This window comes from Branchiostoma lanceolatum, chromosome 7, assembly GCF_035083965.1.
Source record: "Branchiostoma lanceolatum isolate klBraLanc5 chromosome 7, klBraLanc5.hap2, whole genome shotgun sequence".
NCBI classification, from domain to species: domain Eukaryota; kingdom Metazoa; phylum Chordata; class Leptocardii; order Amphioxiformes; family Branchiostomatidae; genus Branchiostoma; species Branchiostoma lanceolatum.
In genome coordinates this window covers 6,231,844-6,250,370 of record NC_089728.1, presented here as the reverse complement: position 1 = coordinate 6,250,370, position 18,527 = coordinate 6,231,844, and the positions used below count along the sequence as shown (strand labels likewise).

The window sequence follows — 18,527 nt, the reverse complement described above, 5'->3', positions numbered from 1 at the left end:
ATAGAGAAAAATGCAATCACAGTTATAGTTATGTAAAGAGTTGAGAATGATAATTTGTGATGCCCCCTTTTTGGTTCAAAACAAGGCAGTTCTATTGAAGTAAACAAGGCAGTTCTATTCGAGACCGCCTTGCTCAAACGTCTTTTTGTTCAGCAGCAAGTTTTGATAATGAAAGAATTTCTTTGGCTTGAGTTGAAAATATTACTTTGTTTATTCGTTTATATTCTACTTTTGCACCATACCTTTGTGCACACACGTACACAATAGATCACAGTACAAACATGCGTTGGGCACATTTGCTGCTTGTTTTCATTACGGGAATTTCATCATCCATGTTTCGCGGGAAGCTACCTTTGACCTTTCATTTCGACCAATCAGAGAAGCACACATGATCAGGGGAAATTCCTCCTGGTGACGTCACCCAACAGCAGACACATCCACCCAGCCGTCCATGTTTGCCACATCAGACCGGACTGTTCGGGAAACAAAATCAATTTTTCCTCAAAATTACGGAAGGCAGACCATTTTTCTCAGGCTAGGATAGTCTAGATAGATGTCTAGGGCCTCACCAAGGAAGCAGAATTCGGTGGTTTCCGAGAAAAGGCGCGAAATCATCCGGTCTTCTTTGAGGAAATCGTTCGGTCAAAAATTATGCAACTGTCGTGACAACTGACGATCTCGAACGAAGCGTAGCAAGAGGACAACTTTCGTGGCTCGGGATTTACCATTTCTGGAAGTTTCTAGCCGACGACAAGCCACCAGACACCTTCCTAGCGGTGTCCTGAGACTTCTTAGACCTGAAAGTTGCGTCTACGAACCAAAAGACGACGGAAAAACCTACGAAAGCTAGCAACGACATGGAGCTGGAGGGGTTGGAGCAGGGAGTGACTCTGGTGATCAAGGCACCGAACCAGAGATATCACGACCAAACTGTGGAGTGTGTCCTGAGCTGGACGGTCAAGAAACTCAAGTCACATCTGTCCGAGGTGTACCCAAGCAAACCGGTAAGTCTACTTGATTTTGTAGTGAAGAAAACCTGTTCGTTTGTTGTAAAGTTTCGGTCACAAGACTCCATAATTTTACTATCCCCCCCCCCCATCTTTTTTAGTATTCAGTGTCAACAAATAAGTAATTGTATGAAGTTATGTTGTCTTCTGGGAACTTTAGCAAATGTGATTCAAGAGAAAATGATTTATTGTAGCGTTAGTGACTTACACTACAAGTTACGTAACGTTAAACGTGTACAAACAAAAACATCATACGACCGGCAGATTAGATATTAGAGAATGAAGTCCAATATCTGGACTGTTCCATAATTTGAAGAAGTTAAAGAGGGAGGGATTGAAAGAATTAAGCGAAATGATGGTTGATCATGAATAATTGAATTACAGGGAAATACAGAACAAGGAATTGCATTACAACAGATGTGTTACTGAAAAATATTTTAAAAGTTTTCAAGCAAATCATGTTGATGTTGTAGAATTTTGTTTGTAAACGAAATTCTGTTTTTTTTTTCAGACTGAGCAACAACAACGACTGATCTACTCAGGAAAACTCCTGGAGGACCACCACCTGTTGAAAGATGTGCTAAGACAGGTAAGTTGGTATCGCAGTGTTAACCTTCTCCCTGCTGCTTAACCCATAACTAGTACAAGTTTGGTACCAAAAGGCTGTCTCAGTCAGCAGGAGGTTAAATTTTATGACAGTGGGTCCCATAAGTTCGGACGCAAATTTTGAGCTTGACATCACATTGCACCAGAGTCTGAAAACTCTTGCGGTACAAAGATGTGACAGAAAATAAGAGAAATGCTGTCATATATAAGCAATAACAGGTTTTCCTCTATGTTTCCTGGACTAACAAATCATAACAATTACAGTTGAGTTTTTGCATGTTTAAAGAGTTTTATCTTCAAGTTGATCTCACTTTTTGTCTATTAAACCATTCTGCTCCCTCCCCTCCCCCCAGTATGAGGATACATCGACCCACACAGTACACTTGGTGTGCGCCCCTACTTCAACAGAAAGTGCTTCCTACGAGCAGATCTCCAGAACCACTCCCACAGAAATGGTAAGGAGATATATGATGCGTTACGTCTTATCCACCATGATTAGTTGTGATCTTCCACATCTGTAAGAAAGTGAAAGTGATCTTGAACCAGATTAGCTGAAATGAACTCTATGAACAGATGAGCTTATCTTCCACATGCTCATTCCCTTAGCTAGTGCACCACGGTTTCAAGTCCTGTCCTAAAAACTGCAACCCTTTCCAGTAGCTTGCATATGCTGTGAGCAAGTGGGCTTAATGGCTGAGGGTTTGAATCCCGGCCATTGTCACCCAACTTGCACGCTACCAGAAAGTTGCAGTCCTTAGGAATGGGATGTTAACCTCTGGTCCGCTGTTCATTTTGCTTGTTGAAAAAAGCTTGGGTACTTGGGTCAGTTAAGTCCTCACTTTCAGTGAGTTGAGCTTGTGTCAATCATGATGTTTCTGACCAAAGGAGAAGAGATGCTGTTCCAGTCCCGAGTGTTAGTTCAGTGCCCAGAAGTTATCCCTTGGCCTTGCACTGAGCAAACTTGTTTTAAAAGATAGTAGTGTAAATGCAGAAATGTTCGCAGTGGTTTTATGTTCGCGTTTTTTGCGGTGAACTCTTTATCGCGAACATAAACCACCATGAAAAGCCTTTCCATTGTGTGACTGTAACCAAGGACGTTTATAAACCTCCTTGCTGTAATGCTGCTATTGTTTTAAATGCAAAATGAAAAGCACTGCGAACACTCCATTTTCTCCCTACCGCTTAATTAAATCCCTGCAAACATTGTTGCATTTACAGTAACCAAAATTTTTATTGGTGCAATGGCCTAGTGGGTAGTGTGTTCGCCTTGCATACGGTAGGTCGTGAGTTCAATCCCCGGCCTGGTCATACCAAAGACTTTAAAAATGGTACATACTTCTTTCTCTGCTTAGCACTCAGCATTTGGGAAAGAGTATGGAAGTTAAACACACACATCACTATCAGCGGACCAGCCCCCTGCTGTAGTGACTTACACTTGTGTGGCCAAAGGGCTAAGAATGGAGATGGGCACCACCCCTAAGCATCTTATCAAGATGTATGGGACACTTTAACTTTCAAGTTTTATGACATGTGTCTGCCTCTTTTTGTAGGTCGCACCTTCAGTGGTGCCCGGCAGCACGAGTCCGACGTCAGCACCTGATGCGGGTGGGTTGAGACACAGAGGCGCGCCTGGAGCACCTGCTGCACCTGCCAGTCCCTACCATTCGCACCAGGCGTACTACATGTACAGGTACGACTCACTCATATATAGACCTCAAGTAGCCTTATCTTTCTTTTATCATCTGTACATGTATATTCTGTATATGGTGTGTTCCTGTGTGTCATGTAGTTTTGTCCAGTCATGTTTTTGAATGGACCACAGGAAGAGCAGCTGTTAAGCTAATTGTGGATCCTAATAAACTCACACTCAAATTCAAACACACCTGTAGGCAGGGGGTTCGCACTCAGAGCCAGAGGTACCTGAAAATAATGATCTTTGTATCCTCTGTTGACAACGTTGTTTCGTATTTTGAATTCCACTTAAGATTTTCTGAAGAAAAATGTTCATCATCAAAATGAAGCTGTGTCAAACTTGATTGTGGTTTTAGAATGGGATTCCATAGCATCTCCATCCATTGCACCAATATCAAAACAAAAACAAACAAACAAATTCCCACTAGTCTGAAGATATCTTTCCTTGGCATGATTTGACCTAGATTTTTGCCGTCACTAGCAACAAGGTTCCTTCAATTGTCAGAATGATAAACAATGATCTCACACTAACGTTTTCATCTCACAGTATGATGCAACAGTACGGAGCAGGAGCGCAGGTTCCCATGACAACCACAGCTGGCTATCCCATGAACCCTCAGCAGGCCTACTGGATGCAGATGTATGGACAGTACGCACAGCACATGGCCTACATGCAACTGTAAGTGCAACACTAGCATTAAACTTAAGCATCTGTAAATTCCTTTTTGGTCGCAGCTCGGATTTGCATGGAACCAGTATTTCTTGCTGGACTGATTAAAGAAAAACTGACCTTAAAAAAGAAATTGGTGGATAGGTTTTTGGACCAGTAGGAAATGTAGAAAATGGAGCCCACATTTTGGGGTTACCGGTCAAAGAGCAGAAAAACATAACGCCGAAACAGAACAGTCAAACCTGGTGGGGCAGCCACCTGGCGCGGGCAACCAGCCACATTAAAACAGTCCTGTTCATTTTTACATAGTTAACCCCACCCTGTCCAGGGCAACCACCTGTCCTCAGTAACCATTTTTCCTCAGTCCCTTGCTCGCTAGCCTGGTAGATTGACTATATACTAGTTTTGCCTAACTAGTTGGCCATATAAAAGTCTGAAGAATGATGCATAATCTGCAAGGCTGAAAACATCAATGAAGACAGCATCTTGCTAGATAGTAACTGACTTTCAGACTAAGATAAGACCAGGTTATTTGACTAGTAATTGGATGGCACCCAGGTTGTTCAGTGACTGGTTTGAGCTGACTAAATCCAGGTTTGACTGTATGTGCATTCGAAGCTTAAGAACAGGATCTGGTTCCAGTCTGGATGTTCTGTACCGATACTCGCCCCTATTTACATGGTGAAAATGAGCTGTTTGGATACCTGTGAGTTCATGGTTGAAACAACAGCAAATGAGGGTTACAATCAGCCTTATTATACGCCAAAAATAGGTAGTCAAACAACTGGATAAGATTTTGAAACAGACGTTTCAGACAGCATCCGCTGTCTTTCGTCAGTGACTGACAATAGGACTGGAGAACGAGGTTTTATATCAAAACTCTGAATAGGTATGGTAATGAGGTTAAGACAATTTAGGATGTCGTGACGTAGTCTTCAAAAGAAGATTAATTCAAGTACCTATATTTGGCGTATCTTACTACCTGGATGTCTAACCTTCATCAACGCAGCCTTATTGTATTAGTCGAAGACGGCCTCTTTACATTCATGTACCAAAATAGAAACAAGGAGTGAGGAGATTTAGACCATCATCGCAGCATGATATTCTAATCACATTTCACAGCAAATTCATGCTATGAAACAATTCATATTATATTTCCACTGTGTCCTAAGCAATACAGTCTGTGTTGATCATATAAAGTTGGAGCTAGCATCACAGATTGGTTCCACATGTACTTGGCATTGACTTCTAAGAGACGAAGAGGGAAATACATTGGCTGTGTTTTGCAGGAGCTTTGGATGAAAATTGGGAACAGGTGTCGTGTAAAAACATGTCTTACCTCATTTCATTGTTTTCTTGCTGCAAGGGTGCAGGTAGTAATGAGCAATCTAGAAATTCCTCCCATGAATTTGGATTTTGGTCTTGACTTACCACAACAACCAAAAACACATGTCAAATGTATTCTCAACTCAAATAAAGGTGTCATAAAACTTGTAATCCGCTCTGACATATTCACAGTCAGTAACTAGAGTTCCACAAACACATTATCTTCGCCAAATAATCAGGGCTTATTATGAAATTATGTTTTTAGCTTTACATGATTGTTTACTGGTTTTCAACTATGTATGTATGTTCTATACCTGAAATAAAGAATAAACAAAAGATACAAAAATTCCTCTGAAAAACAACGATTCAAGGAGTAAATAAATCCAAACCTGTTTTTTTTTCACACAGTGCCCAGCAATACGGAGGACTACCGACAACCACCGCGGCACCAATGGCTGCGCAAGTCCAGCAGCCTGTAGTAGCCAATCAGAACATAGCGCCCAACCAGGCAGCCAATCAGAGGCCAGAGAACGTCCGGATGAATGCGCAAGGCGGGATGGTGATGGATGACGACGATGATGAAGAGGGCAACCGTGATTGGCTGGACTGGCTGTACACGTTGAGTCGCGCCGCGGTCCTGCTGAGCATCGTGTACTTTTACTCCACCACCAGCAGATTCGTACTACTGCTGGTCGGACTGACACTGATTTACTTGTAAGTCTGTCTACTGAGAAATTTTGTAAAACAATTTTATAAACTACAAGGTGTAGGTTTCATATTGCATGTAGATTTTAGAATTTGTGTGATAATGAAATGCTGGAAGTATTTGAACATTGTGGGTATGAATGTTTTACTTTTAGATGTATGAAAGTGTCATTGTAATTTATACACATTTTGGGAATGTTTCAAATTTGATATATTACCTAGACTAGGTTTTGTGTCTCCCATGCAGCAAGGAAAGCACAATAACCAGCTAAGTTAAGCTAGAATCCTTCCCACACCTTCTGGTGTATAGTGCAGTGTCCATCTGCATTTCTATAGCCCTTGAGTCGGACAATTGTGTAAGCACTACAGCAGGGGAGAGAGAAGAGGTCTCTGTTAGCACTGGTAGTGGTGTGTGTTCAACAACTGTACTCTACCATGCAGAGAAAGGTTGAGGTTGAAGGATTTTTGTTAAGATAATCTTGGTTTCTGTTCTGGCAGGTTCCAGGCTGGCTGGTTCAGAGTTCGCAGGAGACAACCACCGAGAGAGCCCGTCGTCGTGGAGCCGCCACCCAGAAATGATGCCAGGGCAGAAAACCAGGTATGTCCCGTATATCATCTACAGTCTGTCGTGATTGGTCAATTGTAAGAATGACCCGTATTTCATCTACAGTCTGTCGTGATTGGTCAAATCTAAGAATGTCCCTTATGTCATGTAGAATTTATGTGTGAAGTCTACACGCAATTATGGTAGCAGTGATCGTGTGACTGTTCATTATCTTCATATAACATTATCTTAAGTACATCCTGCACATTCGTCTATGTACCTAAGGCATAGCCATGACAAGTTGGCACAGAGATGAGTTTGTGCAGAGGTCACTGCAAATAACTCAAACATGAAAATGATAAGAAAATTACTACGCTTACAGAAGCAAGAAGAGGGTTGAACAAACTAACGCTTTAAAACGTTGATGGTGGTTAGACATCCACTCCAGGTAACAAGATACACAAAGTAACTGGATAGATTTTGGAACTGATCGTTTTAGGTATCATCCACTACCTTTCATCAGTCGCTGGACGATCTGATGAAAATCTGGTTCACCAGGTTTTAAACAGAAACTATAAATTGACAGACAAATAAAATGAAGACAGATTCTAGATGCTCCTATAATACTTTAAAACGTTTTTTTCAACCAATCAGGACCAAGCGGAGGAGGAAAACGGGGAAGGCAGCGGTACGGAAGACGAGACAGACAACCCGGCAGAGCCGCCGCCGATCCAACAACCGGGGATGCTGCTCACAGCATGGACCTTCCTTTCTACATTCTTCACTTCCCTCATTCCGCAGCAACCGCCCCCCGTAAATCTCAACTGAGACCGCCATCTTGTATCCAGTGTTACTCTCTAAGCAGAGGTTTTGGTGGTTCGGCTTTCTCTTCGATTTTGTGTTTCCCCAGCAGTGGCTGCAATTTCATTTCAGTTATCTTTCAGAGGGAGGATAATGAGAGAAATAGTGGCCACCACTATGGAAACATAGAATTGTAGAAAAGGCCGTTAAAAAACAGTGTTACAATTCCTCGGTTTGAATGTGGCATCACAGCAGTAATGCTGGCTGGCCCAACCTGAAAGAGTCGTTTTAGTTTGATGGCACAGAATGGCCAGTACTTATGTCATAACTGCTTGACTAGTTTCATCTACAAGTTCAAATTTGCCTGGCAACTTCCAGGTTAAACCAGCCAACATGTCAAACAATAAGTCACATGAACGCAAACACAAGCCAGTTGTTAACTTTGTATGAAACATAGTTGATACAAAATACTTGTATGGACACTGTGGTAGATAGTTACTGATGGTCAGTCCTCTTACATTCGCATATTTTACATAATCGGTATGCCTTCTGTGACATTACTGTAAAGAGGGCTACAAAAAGTGATCTTAAAAGTCGTTGTACAAAGTGTTAAACAGATGTTTAAAAACAGAGCAAAAACCAATGACACTGATAACAAAAGTATGTTTCTGTTATAAAGGTGTTAAATGTATCTATGAAGAGCTGGGATATCATGCTTTGCTGTTGTATACAATGTAATTCTGTTTTGAAACAAAAGTCCCGTTATTTTTTGTTCTTCCTATCGCAAATGAATTTTTGCCAACCCAAGATGATTGTGGAAATGAAAGTACATGTGAGTCGTATCTACCGCTCTCTGAAGTGCCTTGCTTTAAACTGTAATAAAAATTAAGGTACTGTTACAATGATTATATGTGGTGATGCGGTGGTAAATCCGTAGGCTAGTGGTGTGGGAAAAAGACAAAAGAATCGTTGGATGTCGGTGCTATTTGTGTGGTTTGGTTTAAGGAGCAATAAAGACTGTGCAAAGGAAATTTTACTAGCTGTGTTAGGGGAGTGCAAGTATATGTAAAAACAAGACAATGTACACCAAGTAAGCAAGTTATGAAATTTCTTTTAAGTCTTAAAGAGAGGATGAAAGACTCAAAACTGTGTACAGACAACCAGAACATTATTATGTAAACATGTATCTTATAATTTCAGATGTTAAGTGTATAGTCACATGTATTATTATTGTATATTTGTAGATAATCATATGATTTCTTTCTGTTGCCATTGTTTTTTGCCATGCCTCAGGGGCAGAAGCATTTTTTTCTTGCTTTAGTTTTATTTCTACTTTGTGAAACAAGTTTTAAAAGTTACTACTTGTTTCTTAGCCACATGCCTTTTTGTGTCTCAGAGCTGAAATAATGTGAAAATACCAAAATACAGGATACAGAGGCTTTGAATTTGTAAGAAAGGGAACAAAAGAAGCACCGAATATGTACTATACTAATTGTACAAAGCAGCCAACAATACCTTGTTACGAATATGGCACATAGAATGTTTTAATATCTTGCCATAAGAGTACAATGAAGGATTTGGAATTGATAAATTCATCAGCAGGAAAAGATGCTGTGTCGAGCATACCAAAGTGTCAAATAAAGTGTATCCATTTTATATAAGTTGAGTTGTTTGACATGAACTAATAGTAACTTGGTCACCGGCTTTTGGATATACCTAAATTTTGGTACATTGTATTGAAGAAGTCAGTGCAGGTACGTGGAATACACAGTACATTGTGGTAGTGGACATGCTAACATCAACATGGAAATGTTGCTCTCTGAAATAAACCTGAAAACTTTATCTTTGTGCCTCTGTTTTCAATGCCAATCTGTATATTTGTTAACTACTGGTAATTATAAGCTATTCCTGTCAAACTAGGTCATTTTATGGTTATTGTATGAGCTCCGTGTACATTATGGAGAAAGTTTCAGAAATTTAGCCTCGTTTTTTTTGGAAGCGTTGATTGGCAATTTTCAACATATCGGGGCCAGGTTCTTTTGTTGGAGGGATTGTTTCTGCAGCAAAATTTAGTAGTTTTCTGCAATTGCCTGCTTATGCCATTAAGCAACATGTCAAATTTTGGTTTTGCTTATTTTACATGAGAGCAGTTTTAAGAAAAGAAACTTGAAATTAGAATGTCCTTTATGTGTAAAAAGACATATCTGTCAAAAAGCCACATATCTAACACAAAGGCATACTTACAAAAACAAGGTCACATACCAGGGGGCCCAAAATCGACCTTGCATTTCGGCCTCACAACACCCGCCCACATACCAAATATCATCGTAATCCATCCAGAGGTTCTTGAGTTATGCTGCCTACAATAGTCCGGAAACACAAACACACACACAAACACGCCAAAAACAATATCTCCATTTTTCATGGAGATAAAAAAATATGTACCTGATGAAAAGGTAGTCAAGTGATGCACAGACAATATTTTCCCACAAGAACCAATAATTTCAATTTATTACATAAAGTTGCATCCATGAATTGGCTTGTCTTGCTCTCAGTACACACTACTGACGTGAAATATTGGTGAACATGTCAACGATTCAGACTTTCACATCACAATTTCCCCAGCAATGGTGCCGCTTTTTCGAGACGAAATGGCTTATTCCTGGATGGAAGATCTTGAGCCTTGAAAAACGTAGCTTTGGTTGTTTACACTATCTGCAGTTCACAACATGTACACTAGGTGGCATCTAAAAAAATGTACTTCACCAGCAAGATTCACTGAAGGATGATGCTTTTCTTATGCCAACTAACATCATAGGCATACCACTGCAAAGATAAGGTATTCATTTTGCTACATATTACAATTTATTGTAACACTTCATTTGGAGTATTATTTTCTACAGGGACATTGTGACACAAGCACCATTTAGTTTGTATTCTGACCATGTTTGTTCAAAGGACTACTGAGGTGTCATTCACCATTAGATTACATTTCTCTATTTCTATATTCCCATCATCACACATATCTAAATGCTAATGCTATCCATTTCCTTCACCAGGCTTTAATCTACTGTAAATGCACTATTTAAATTTGTGGTGATTCGATTCCGCGGTAGGGAGAAAATGGAGTGTTTGCGGTGGTTTTCAGGTCGCGGCTGAAACAAGGTGGTAGGCATAGCCTGGAGTCCAGCCTTATAAGCTTTCCGTTGGCTACCCAAGCTTCGCTCCTCGCCAATAAGTAACAGCGAGGAAACAGCTGTATGGTAACAGCGCCCAGACTTATTGGCGTGGAGCGGAGCTTGGGTAGCGAACGGAAAGCTAATAAGGCTGGACTCCCGAGGAGCGGAGTTTGGGTAGCGAACGGAAAGCTAATAAGGCTGGACTCCAGGCTAGGTAGGCAGGCTGAAGACAAAAGAAGCCTTTTCGTGGTGGTTTTACGTTCGTAGTGAAGAGGTTACAAAAAAAAACCCGTCAACATCAAACCACCACAAACTTAGATCCATTCACAGTATTAACATTTATACCCAAGTGCCCTTATGCAAAGCTACCATGGTACAACACATCAGAAGCTGTGTTTCATTATATTTCTTGACTCCAACTATAGGGAGAGAAATAATTTCTTTATCCATTCTTCTTTGTTAGACAAGACCCTGACAACTGTTCCCAATAGTGTGCAAATATCAAATTTGTAACGAAACGCTCAATAAATCCCCCAACCTCAATATATCCAATTATAACTAGAATGAGAAATCAAGACTTCCTGGTAGTTTTACTTTAGTTCCTGCAGTACCATTTACCATCAATTGAGATTGGGTTGGATAAATAATCTCCAACTAGACCTTCTGGGAGCAAAATCGTAACTGTCGGCCAAGATTTGTCGTACATCTTGGCTGGCAGTTGCAATTCAGCTCCATGCAGGTCTGCTTGAAGACTATGGATAAACACATGTAAGTAAAGCAAGTTGCAAATGAAGTTGAATTTTCCTTCACCGACTTGAACTTGGATACATTTTGTAGAAGGTTATTGCTTTTAGCTAGTACTCAAGCATGTAGCAATTCAAACAAAAGTGACAAAATGCTCTTTGCATTCAGCAAACTGTAGCAAACAAGAACTAATGCATATAATTATGCAAAGAGCTCTTGAAAGTGCCATTCTTTGATAATGTCTTACACACTCTACCCCTTCAAATACAAGTGTGTTGGTGGGGTACAAAAAGGCATTAAAAGAAGAATAACAAAGAAGATGGCCAAATGCTCTTGCACCACTAATAGCATTAGTGTTGTTCTTTACCATGCTTTCTCTATTGTTGAAAATGTAAACAAAAAAGCCTTTTGCCTTTGGGGGCCAAGGAAATATTTTTCCTTAAAAAGGAGCAGGTGGGAGTATAGCAACGGATCAACCTTCCTTCCTCTAGAGGCCAATTTCATCACTTGTGAACTTCTTCCATATTATAAGACGAAATAGGGACACAAATCTTTAACATTCCATTGGACAGCAAATGTATTCAGGACGATACAAATCTAGTTTCCTATACATTTGTTTATATTTTGAAAAAGAAACATTGGTCTGTTAACGTGTTTCTGTGGTACATGTGTTTGCCTGTAGAGACACAAGCTCTGAAAGCAGCCAAAATCTGTGACTATGCAGGGTAGTACCGAAAAAAGGATGCCCAAATTTAAAGAGTTATTATCATACCAACTTGGGAAGCAGAATACTAAAATAGTTTTCCACAAAGTAGATCTAATATGCTTTTAATTGATACCTTTATGACAGTCATCTTCTCATTCATTGCAGAAAATCATTAGTTTTATTTGCCCAAACCAGCAAGACGGAGTTGCCTTTGACGCAAGGTTGAGCAAATGGTTTAGCACACACCATTGTTTAAACTAATGATGCTCTGTTATAAACAACTGGAACAATGTCATGAGGCTATCGATTGAAAGCATGATAATTTGTTCAACTTCGTGAAAAACTTGCTATCACAGCGCTTTGCTTCACGAGTGGGTAACAATAACCCCTCGAAGTTGGGGACACTTCTTCTGCGGTGCCCGGTAGCGGCCCAACCATTAATTCCTACAGGCCCCTCCCCCTAGGTAGACAGGCCTGGTAGTAGAAGACCATGATGACTCCCGAAGTAAGGTCTCTACGAATCCTCCGTCTTCACGAAAGCCTGGTACGCCTCTTCATCCATCAAGTCATCCAGCTCCTCTGGCTTGCTCAACTTCATCTTTAGTATCCAGCCTGGAAGAGTCCAACATCAACATTAGTTAAAATTCCTCCCAGTCCCACACCTTCTTGGTGAAAAGAAAAAAATTGTACGGCTCTTGGTGGCAAATGTGCTAGATGTTGGCAACCAAATCCGTGTTTCTTGGCACACTTTTAGACAGATCATCCAAAGAGGCTTGGTGGGCATCACTCCACCGTCATGGTAGGAATTTCATGTTAAGTGCCTTTCCCAAGGGCACAACGTCTGGGCATGGTGAGCATCGAACCCAGGACCTTTTGGTTCTGAGTCCAACGCTCTTAACCATTGTGCCACACCGATGCCACACTTACAAACAAACAAACAAACAAACAAACATGTACGTTGTTGTTTCTTACCGTCTTCGTAAGGGGAGGAATTGATGAGACTAGCATCTTCCTCCAAGGCAGTGTTGACTTCTATGCACTCTCCGCTAACTGGACAGAACAGGTCGCCGACTGCTTTTACGCTCTCCACGGCACCACACTCATCTGCAACCCAACAACAACAAACAAAGAGGACTTTGAACAAACAAACAAACAAACACAGTCTTAGGGAAATCAATGTCTTGTTTCCGATTACAGTCCTGAAAAAATTGGTCGGTAGGGATTCTCTTTTTTTCTTCTCCTTTCTTAAATGAGTTTGGCCAAAGGTATCCAACAAATACTGTTTATCACAATGTAAAACTGCAATGCATCAGGACACGTTGGCATTTTCAACATTATATTCTAGTTATACAGATAAACATTGTACAAGCACAATTTTCTATTGCAACAGAAATGAGGAAAGCTGAATGTTGAAAGTGATTCAGCAATGTTTTCATTACTCAGATGTCAGATTGAATATTCTACTAGTATGTCCCTTGCTAGCGGTTAACCATAAAACAGGCTAGGGTCAGCAGGTTTTTGTTAACGTCGGTCAGGTAACCGGAAACACAACACCTTTTTTCCCTAGACATTATCCACCATCTATCCACCACCAAAGGTTGCTGGAAAAAGTAAGAAATTGTGAAGAATGCGTCGCACAAAAAGAAAAGCATGGATGTTCTACCATTGTTAAATTGTTACAGCGATTGTAGCCAGTTCTTTATAATTGCCTTTGATTGCAAGCGCTGAGTAATTTCATGATTGCTATGTCTGTGCTGTGTTATTCCATGTTGTTACCTTCACCCGAAATACTGTCCCTAATGAAGATGTAAACCACACGGTACAAAACGTTGTGCTGTAAGATTACAAAGATTTAAAACTGCTGCATGCATGATCAGACAGACATCAATTATCTAGAAGAAAAAAGACTGAGTGCTGTGTGCATTATGATTTCTTTTGTGCTCTCAATACCAGTCTATCCTGAGGTATTTTTTCATCATCCGTTCATCAGTTTTTGCTAGGCTAATGATTCTGTGTTGATGACACTTTGTTTACATTCAACCTTACAGAGACATAACTGTTTGACGATGGAGTTTCCAACACTTTTGAGTATCTCACTCTAGATTTGGATACAGGCAAATAATGGGATAGGTGGATCATAAGTCCAGACTTGTAGTTAAAGAAATAGAAGGCTTTTTTACAAGAACTGTTAATGCATATCTTACCTGCTGTTTTGAAAAAAAAGCTTGTTTTTGCAAAGACAAAGTTTACTAGATGAGGCATACGATACTCGCAAGTTAGTGACTTTGACATGTTCAACTGTTTTTTCCGGTTAGATGTACTTATGTTGATTTTTTTCTGCCATTTCATTCTAGTGATGTTGAAGAAGAGTGATGGATGTCATTCGAAATGTGCGGCCTTATCCAGTTGTGGAGCTTTGTATTGTCTTAACACATTGTTTACCTGGATGTTTAACCTTCACCAACGTATAAGACAGGACGATTTGCCCTCTCCAGATCAGAACGCACAATAATCACGTCACGCATGACAGAGGGAGTGGATAAGAAATGTTGTGTGTTTACCACAGAGGGGCCAAAAGGCGCATCCCTGGGACGGCCCCAGTTCTGGGTGGAATGTAAATGAGGCGTCCTGAACAGGACAGAAGACTTCGAGAGTCACACCGCCCCGCAGGGTCGGTAACACGCGGCACTTTGGGAATGTGGTAACGCTGTGTATCAATATCCACTGGCCTGAAATGATAGGAGACACACTGCCGTGAGCGCCGAGTGCGCCAAGCCAACTTCAAACCTGCATTTCCATTACTGTACAGTATATGACTATTATGAGTAGAGCACTACCGCAAATTTAAAACCACCAAGAATACTCCATTCTTCCCAGCACCACACAACTAAATCACTGCAAACAAAAAGACAGATGTACTCACCTCCTTGGCTCATCTCTGCTCCTACTTCTGGGAGTTCCACATACACAATTTCGCCCAGCTTGTCCTGTGAAGGGCAAAAATGTTAATGACCAAAGGACACAGAAATACATGTACAGCCTTTTCTGATTACATGTATATGTACAGTATATTTAACATACACATTCAAGTTTATATACATACTTCTTCTTCTGAGCTTAATCATCGTGCTTACTTGTAATTGTAAGATACGACACTATTTGCCTTTGCAGCTCGTTCTGGTAATATTCAAAACTATTTTTGAGACTTACATGAATTTCAGGGGGTAGAAGTAAGTATCACTCATCATGAAGAATGACACAATGTACCTTTTCTATATACAACGTCTCGTAGATGTCAACAGTTCAGTTTGTTTTCTTGTTGCTGTATATCTTTACAAATCAAATATGCTCTTGGCAGGTCATATTAAACTTGCATGCTTGCATCATAGTTTTTAGCTAAGTAATATTAATACATTACATACAAGCAGTCAACCATCCCCAGTTTTATCTAACAACCATATTTCCTTGGTCCCTCGAGTGGTTGTTGGATACAAGTTTGACTGTACAAAACGTACTAACCTGAGCCTGGTAGGTGATACCAATGGTACCAGTCGTTCCATCCAAAGTTATCCACTCGTGGTCTTTAGTAAACTTCTTCACTGCAACAGAGAGTGATGACGTTAGATAGGACAGTTGTAACGGCTGTGATCTTTGAGCCATATGCAATTAGTGGCAATTAGTATTCATTTACTTATTAACAATCAATTACAATGAAACAAGTCATTACTTGGGTCAGCGGAGGCAGCTTTCGCTGATAGCAGCTGACGCACAAAAATACTGACGAACATCTTAACCTATAATGTGTACTTAAATAACCTAGTAAATAACCTACAGATAAAAATACAATATTCATAACAATATACATTAGATACATAGGAATGCAGTATGAATAATCAAACAAATCACACTCATACAATTCAATCAATAACTAACCATACATGTGTACCGAAACATCTGTATATGAACACAAGAGAAAAAATCTACAACCTAGTAGATAATGTAATAAGTTATGGTTGGAACCACTGAAACGCACAGGGCTAGTAGTCCCCTGCAGCTGGCTCCTGGGAATCGAACCCAGGCCCGCCAGCGTACAAACCCAACACACTTACCACGAGGTCAAAAGCTCTGGACGAGTTAGACTGGTCAGTATTAGTAAGTGGCGCTTGATACACACCGTTACACATTGTCTTACATTACAGCAGTACAGAGCTTTCATAGGCATTAGCGAATGCTTGGGTGAAGCTCAAATAAGTTGAATTACACAACCCAGGGCAGATGTACCACACATCAAGACCCCACTCGCTGGCTGACAGACAAAGCGAGCAGCGCTAGTTTTGTAACTGCCCCACTTGATTATTAATGTGTTACTCCAGTTTATCCTGCGTCGTGTGGCGCAAGTGCAGAGCGCGCGGCTGTCAAACAATGGGACCCGGGATCTAATCCTGGGTTGTGCCCAGAGACATGTCTGAAGTATCTGTACTATGTATCTGAATTCGAATAAAGATTATACGAGAGGTTGCCATAGTAAAAGTCTACAAAAAAATTCTTTAAATTATAGCTGGGTATCATATTTCAAGCCCTACAATAGTATAAATACTAAAATGTGTCCTGTGTTTTGCCCAAAGCACTAAGTTTCAACAAATCCCTTACAAGAGTATAGATCTGTCTGAGTGTGCTCTGGCAAATGACACAAGCATTTCAAAAACGGCTATTAAAAAGTCTTTTGCTTTGCCTAAAGAGTGGATGACCATTCTTCCTTGTATAATATCATGTGTATTTTTGGTCGATGGATACTCTTGGATGTATAGTCTATGGTGGAAGATCTAGATACTACATGTGAGGTTTATTGGTGAAGTAAATGAAATCAACCCGTAAAGTAAAAATTCTGTGGCATGTGCAAGACTGAGTAGGCGTGCAACACTTGTAGCTTGAGATCTTCTTCTACACAATAGCCTCTAAGAACCCCTAAGGGGTATCACTGGGGGGGGGGGGGAGGGGGTAGCAACGACTGGGCGGCTGTAAGTCCGGCCTTGAAGCCCTCTACTGTTGGGGCCTGTACAATATGCCCTGGCAACTAGAGTTCCACTCTCTTATGGTTTCTGGGAAAACAGAAATACTGCAAAGCTCATGAAGAGTGGCTAGCTACCTAATTAAGATGGTTCTAGATATAGTTGGAGGGGTTGTGGCTAACAATTATCCTAAACAATGCGGCTTTTACAATACGCGAGGTTGTCTGCTTTTCTTACACCCTTACGGTGTTCGTCAGTCCTGGGGTAAAATTTATAGCATAACATCAATTCAGAGATTTGGTTTAAAAGCTGGTCACTCCAGTTTGTCCTTTAGTCACTGACAAAAGACAGCGAGTGTTGTCTGAAAAGTCTGACCGCATATTTTATCCAGTTGCTTGAGTAATTGTTATCTTGTGTGTGTTACAGCAATTAGTTCATACTAACAGAGCCAATCTTTCTTCCAACGCAAAACGACAACATCAACAATTTTCCCCTGTTCTTCTGCAGTTTTCCTCAGAACTCAAGTGACCAATCGCTTGGGTCAGCAGCTGATCATGTTACGAAAACATTCAACTGTCAGGAGTTGTAGTTGTAAATTATCTGGTTGTTGTCCAACCGGTTTTTGTTAGACCATTAATTCTATTTTTTCAAACGTTAAAACCATTTTACATTATTTGCTGCTTTCTAGCAGTTGCAGAGTAGAGTATAACTGACATAGCCTTGAATATATCCCCGCCCACTGAGTGTTGTAGTTGTTGTTGTGTAAACAACTTTGACTGTCTACCGTGTGGATCGTTAAAACAATATTATATGGGAATTCCGAGAACACAAAAGCATCGTGACTGGCTGACAGACAACAAAAGCGTAATTTTCCACAGGGGACTGGTTCCACCTCTACTGGAGGTCCCGTGTACTGAAGTTAAAACAGTGCCCAATCTCCAAGCTTAATAGCCTTATTGTAAGGTCAACACTTCAAGCGTACTCAGCAGGAAATATCCGCGCCGCAACAAATTATAGCAAACGTGACCAGAGTGTACTACGGACTTGATGACCGATGCCCTAGCTCAAGTGACCTCCCCCCTCCACGAACGACGACAATTTCCCCGATTCAGGGCTATGTCTTACCTGAGTCTAAGGCCGTGACTGTTCTACTGAACCTTCTGAACGTCTGGGCACCGTAGTAGGTGGGTGTTTGTGTCGAAGTAAGAAGTTTTGTGGCTCGAAAGGCCAGACCCCTTGCGCACCTCATCGCGACCGCCGCCATCTTGGTTCGGATGAGAACCGAAAAATGGCGCACTCGAATTTGTTTCCCAGCAAGCTGTGCGCGGCAGATAACTTTGGTGAACTTTCAACTCAAGTTGGGACGGACACGTTTGGTTGTCGTCTATATCTGACTTCTCCGCGGCCTCAAAAATAAGTAGAAATATGCCAAATTGGGAGAATAATGGACTTAGCTGGATCAGAATCATTTTCCAGAGGAGTTAAATGATTAATGCCAAAGGCCTCAATCCCCCGAAAACACAGTTTATCGGGGTAGT

General features: G+C 40.8%; 2 protein-coding genes across 3 annotated transcripts; one reads left to right on the top strand and one right to left on the bottom strand.

Annotated features, from left to right (window-relative positions):
* The first annotated feature begins 416 nt into the window (after positions 1 to 416).
* LOC136438860 (homocysteine-responsive endoplasmic reticulum-resident ubiquitin-like domain member 2 protein) lies at positions 417 to 9,193 on the top strand. Its single transcript, XM_066433872.1, has 8 exons — positions 417 to 1,004; positions 1,519 to 1,596; positions 1,967 to 2,068; positions 3,164 to 3,303; positions 3,853 to 3,984; positions 5,710 to 6,015; positions 6,505 to 6,604; positions 7,205 to 9,193. The coding sequence occupies exons 1-8, from the start codon at positions 858 to 860 to the stop codon at positions 7,376 to 7,378; spliced, it is 1,179 nt and encodes a 392-aa protein (XP_066289969.1). The 5' UTR covers positions 417 to 857; the 3' UTR covers positions 7,379 to 9,193.
* Positions 9,194 to 9,832: 639 nt separating this feature from the next.
* On the bottom strand, positions 9,833 to 18,285 carry LOC136438861 (glycine cleavage system H protein-like). Of its 2 annotated transcripts, XM_066433873.1 has the most exons (6): positions 18,115 to 18,285; positions 15,500 to 15,579; positions 14,904 to 14,967; positions 14,542 to 14,709; positions 12,953 to 13,084; positions 9,833 to 12,592 (listed from the first exon to the last, which is right to left on the bottom strand). In XM_066433873.1, exons 1-6 carry the CDS (start codon positions 18,251 to 18,253, stop codon positions 12,495 to 12,497), a joined length of 681 nt encoding a protein of 226 aa, XP_066289970.1. In that variant the 5' UTR covers positions 18,254 to 18,285; the 3' UTR covers positions 9,833 to 12,494. The 2 variants fall into 2 exon arrangements, with proteins under 2 accessions (XP_066289970.1, XP_066289971.1); XM_066433874.1 differs by lacking the exon at positions 14,542 to 14,709 and having other exon boundaries at positions 18,115 to 18,283.
* Between the last annotated feature and the right edge of the window lie 242 nt (positions 18,286 to 18,527).

Bases quoted from the DNA above. Each gene is read 5' to 3' on its own strand.
- LOC136438860 (XM_066433872.1), top strand. From the start codon at position 858: ATGGAGCTGGAGGGGTTGGAGCAGGGAGTGACTCTGGTGATCAAGGCA. The intron at 1,005-1,518 runs GTAAGTCTACTT...TTTTTTTTTCAG, and splicing joins AGGTGTACCCAAGCAAACCG to ACTGAGCAACAACAACGACT. The intron at 6,016-6,504 runs GTAAGTCTGTCT...CTGTTCTGGCAG, and splicing joins GGACTGACACTGATTTACTT to GTTCCAGGCTGGCTGGTTCA.
- LOC136438861 (XM_066433873.1), bottom strand. From the start codon at position 18,253: ATGGCGGCGGTCGCGATGAGGTGCGCAAGGGGTCTGGCCTTTCGAGCC. The intron at 15,580-18,114 runs GTAAGACATAGC...TCTCTGTTGCAG, and splicing joins AGTCACGGCCTTAGACTCAG to TGAAGAAGTTTACTAAAGAC. The intron at 14,968-15,499 runs GTTAGTACGTTT...TGCCCTTCACAG, and splicing joins GTATCACCTACCAGGCTCAG to GACAAGCTGGGCGAAATTGT.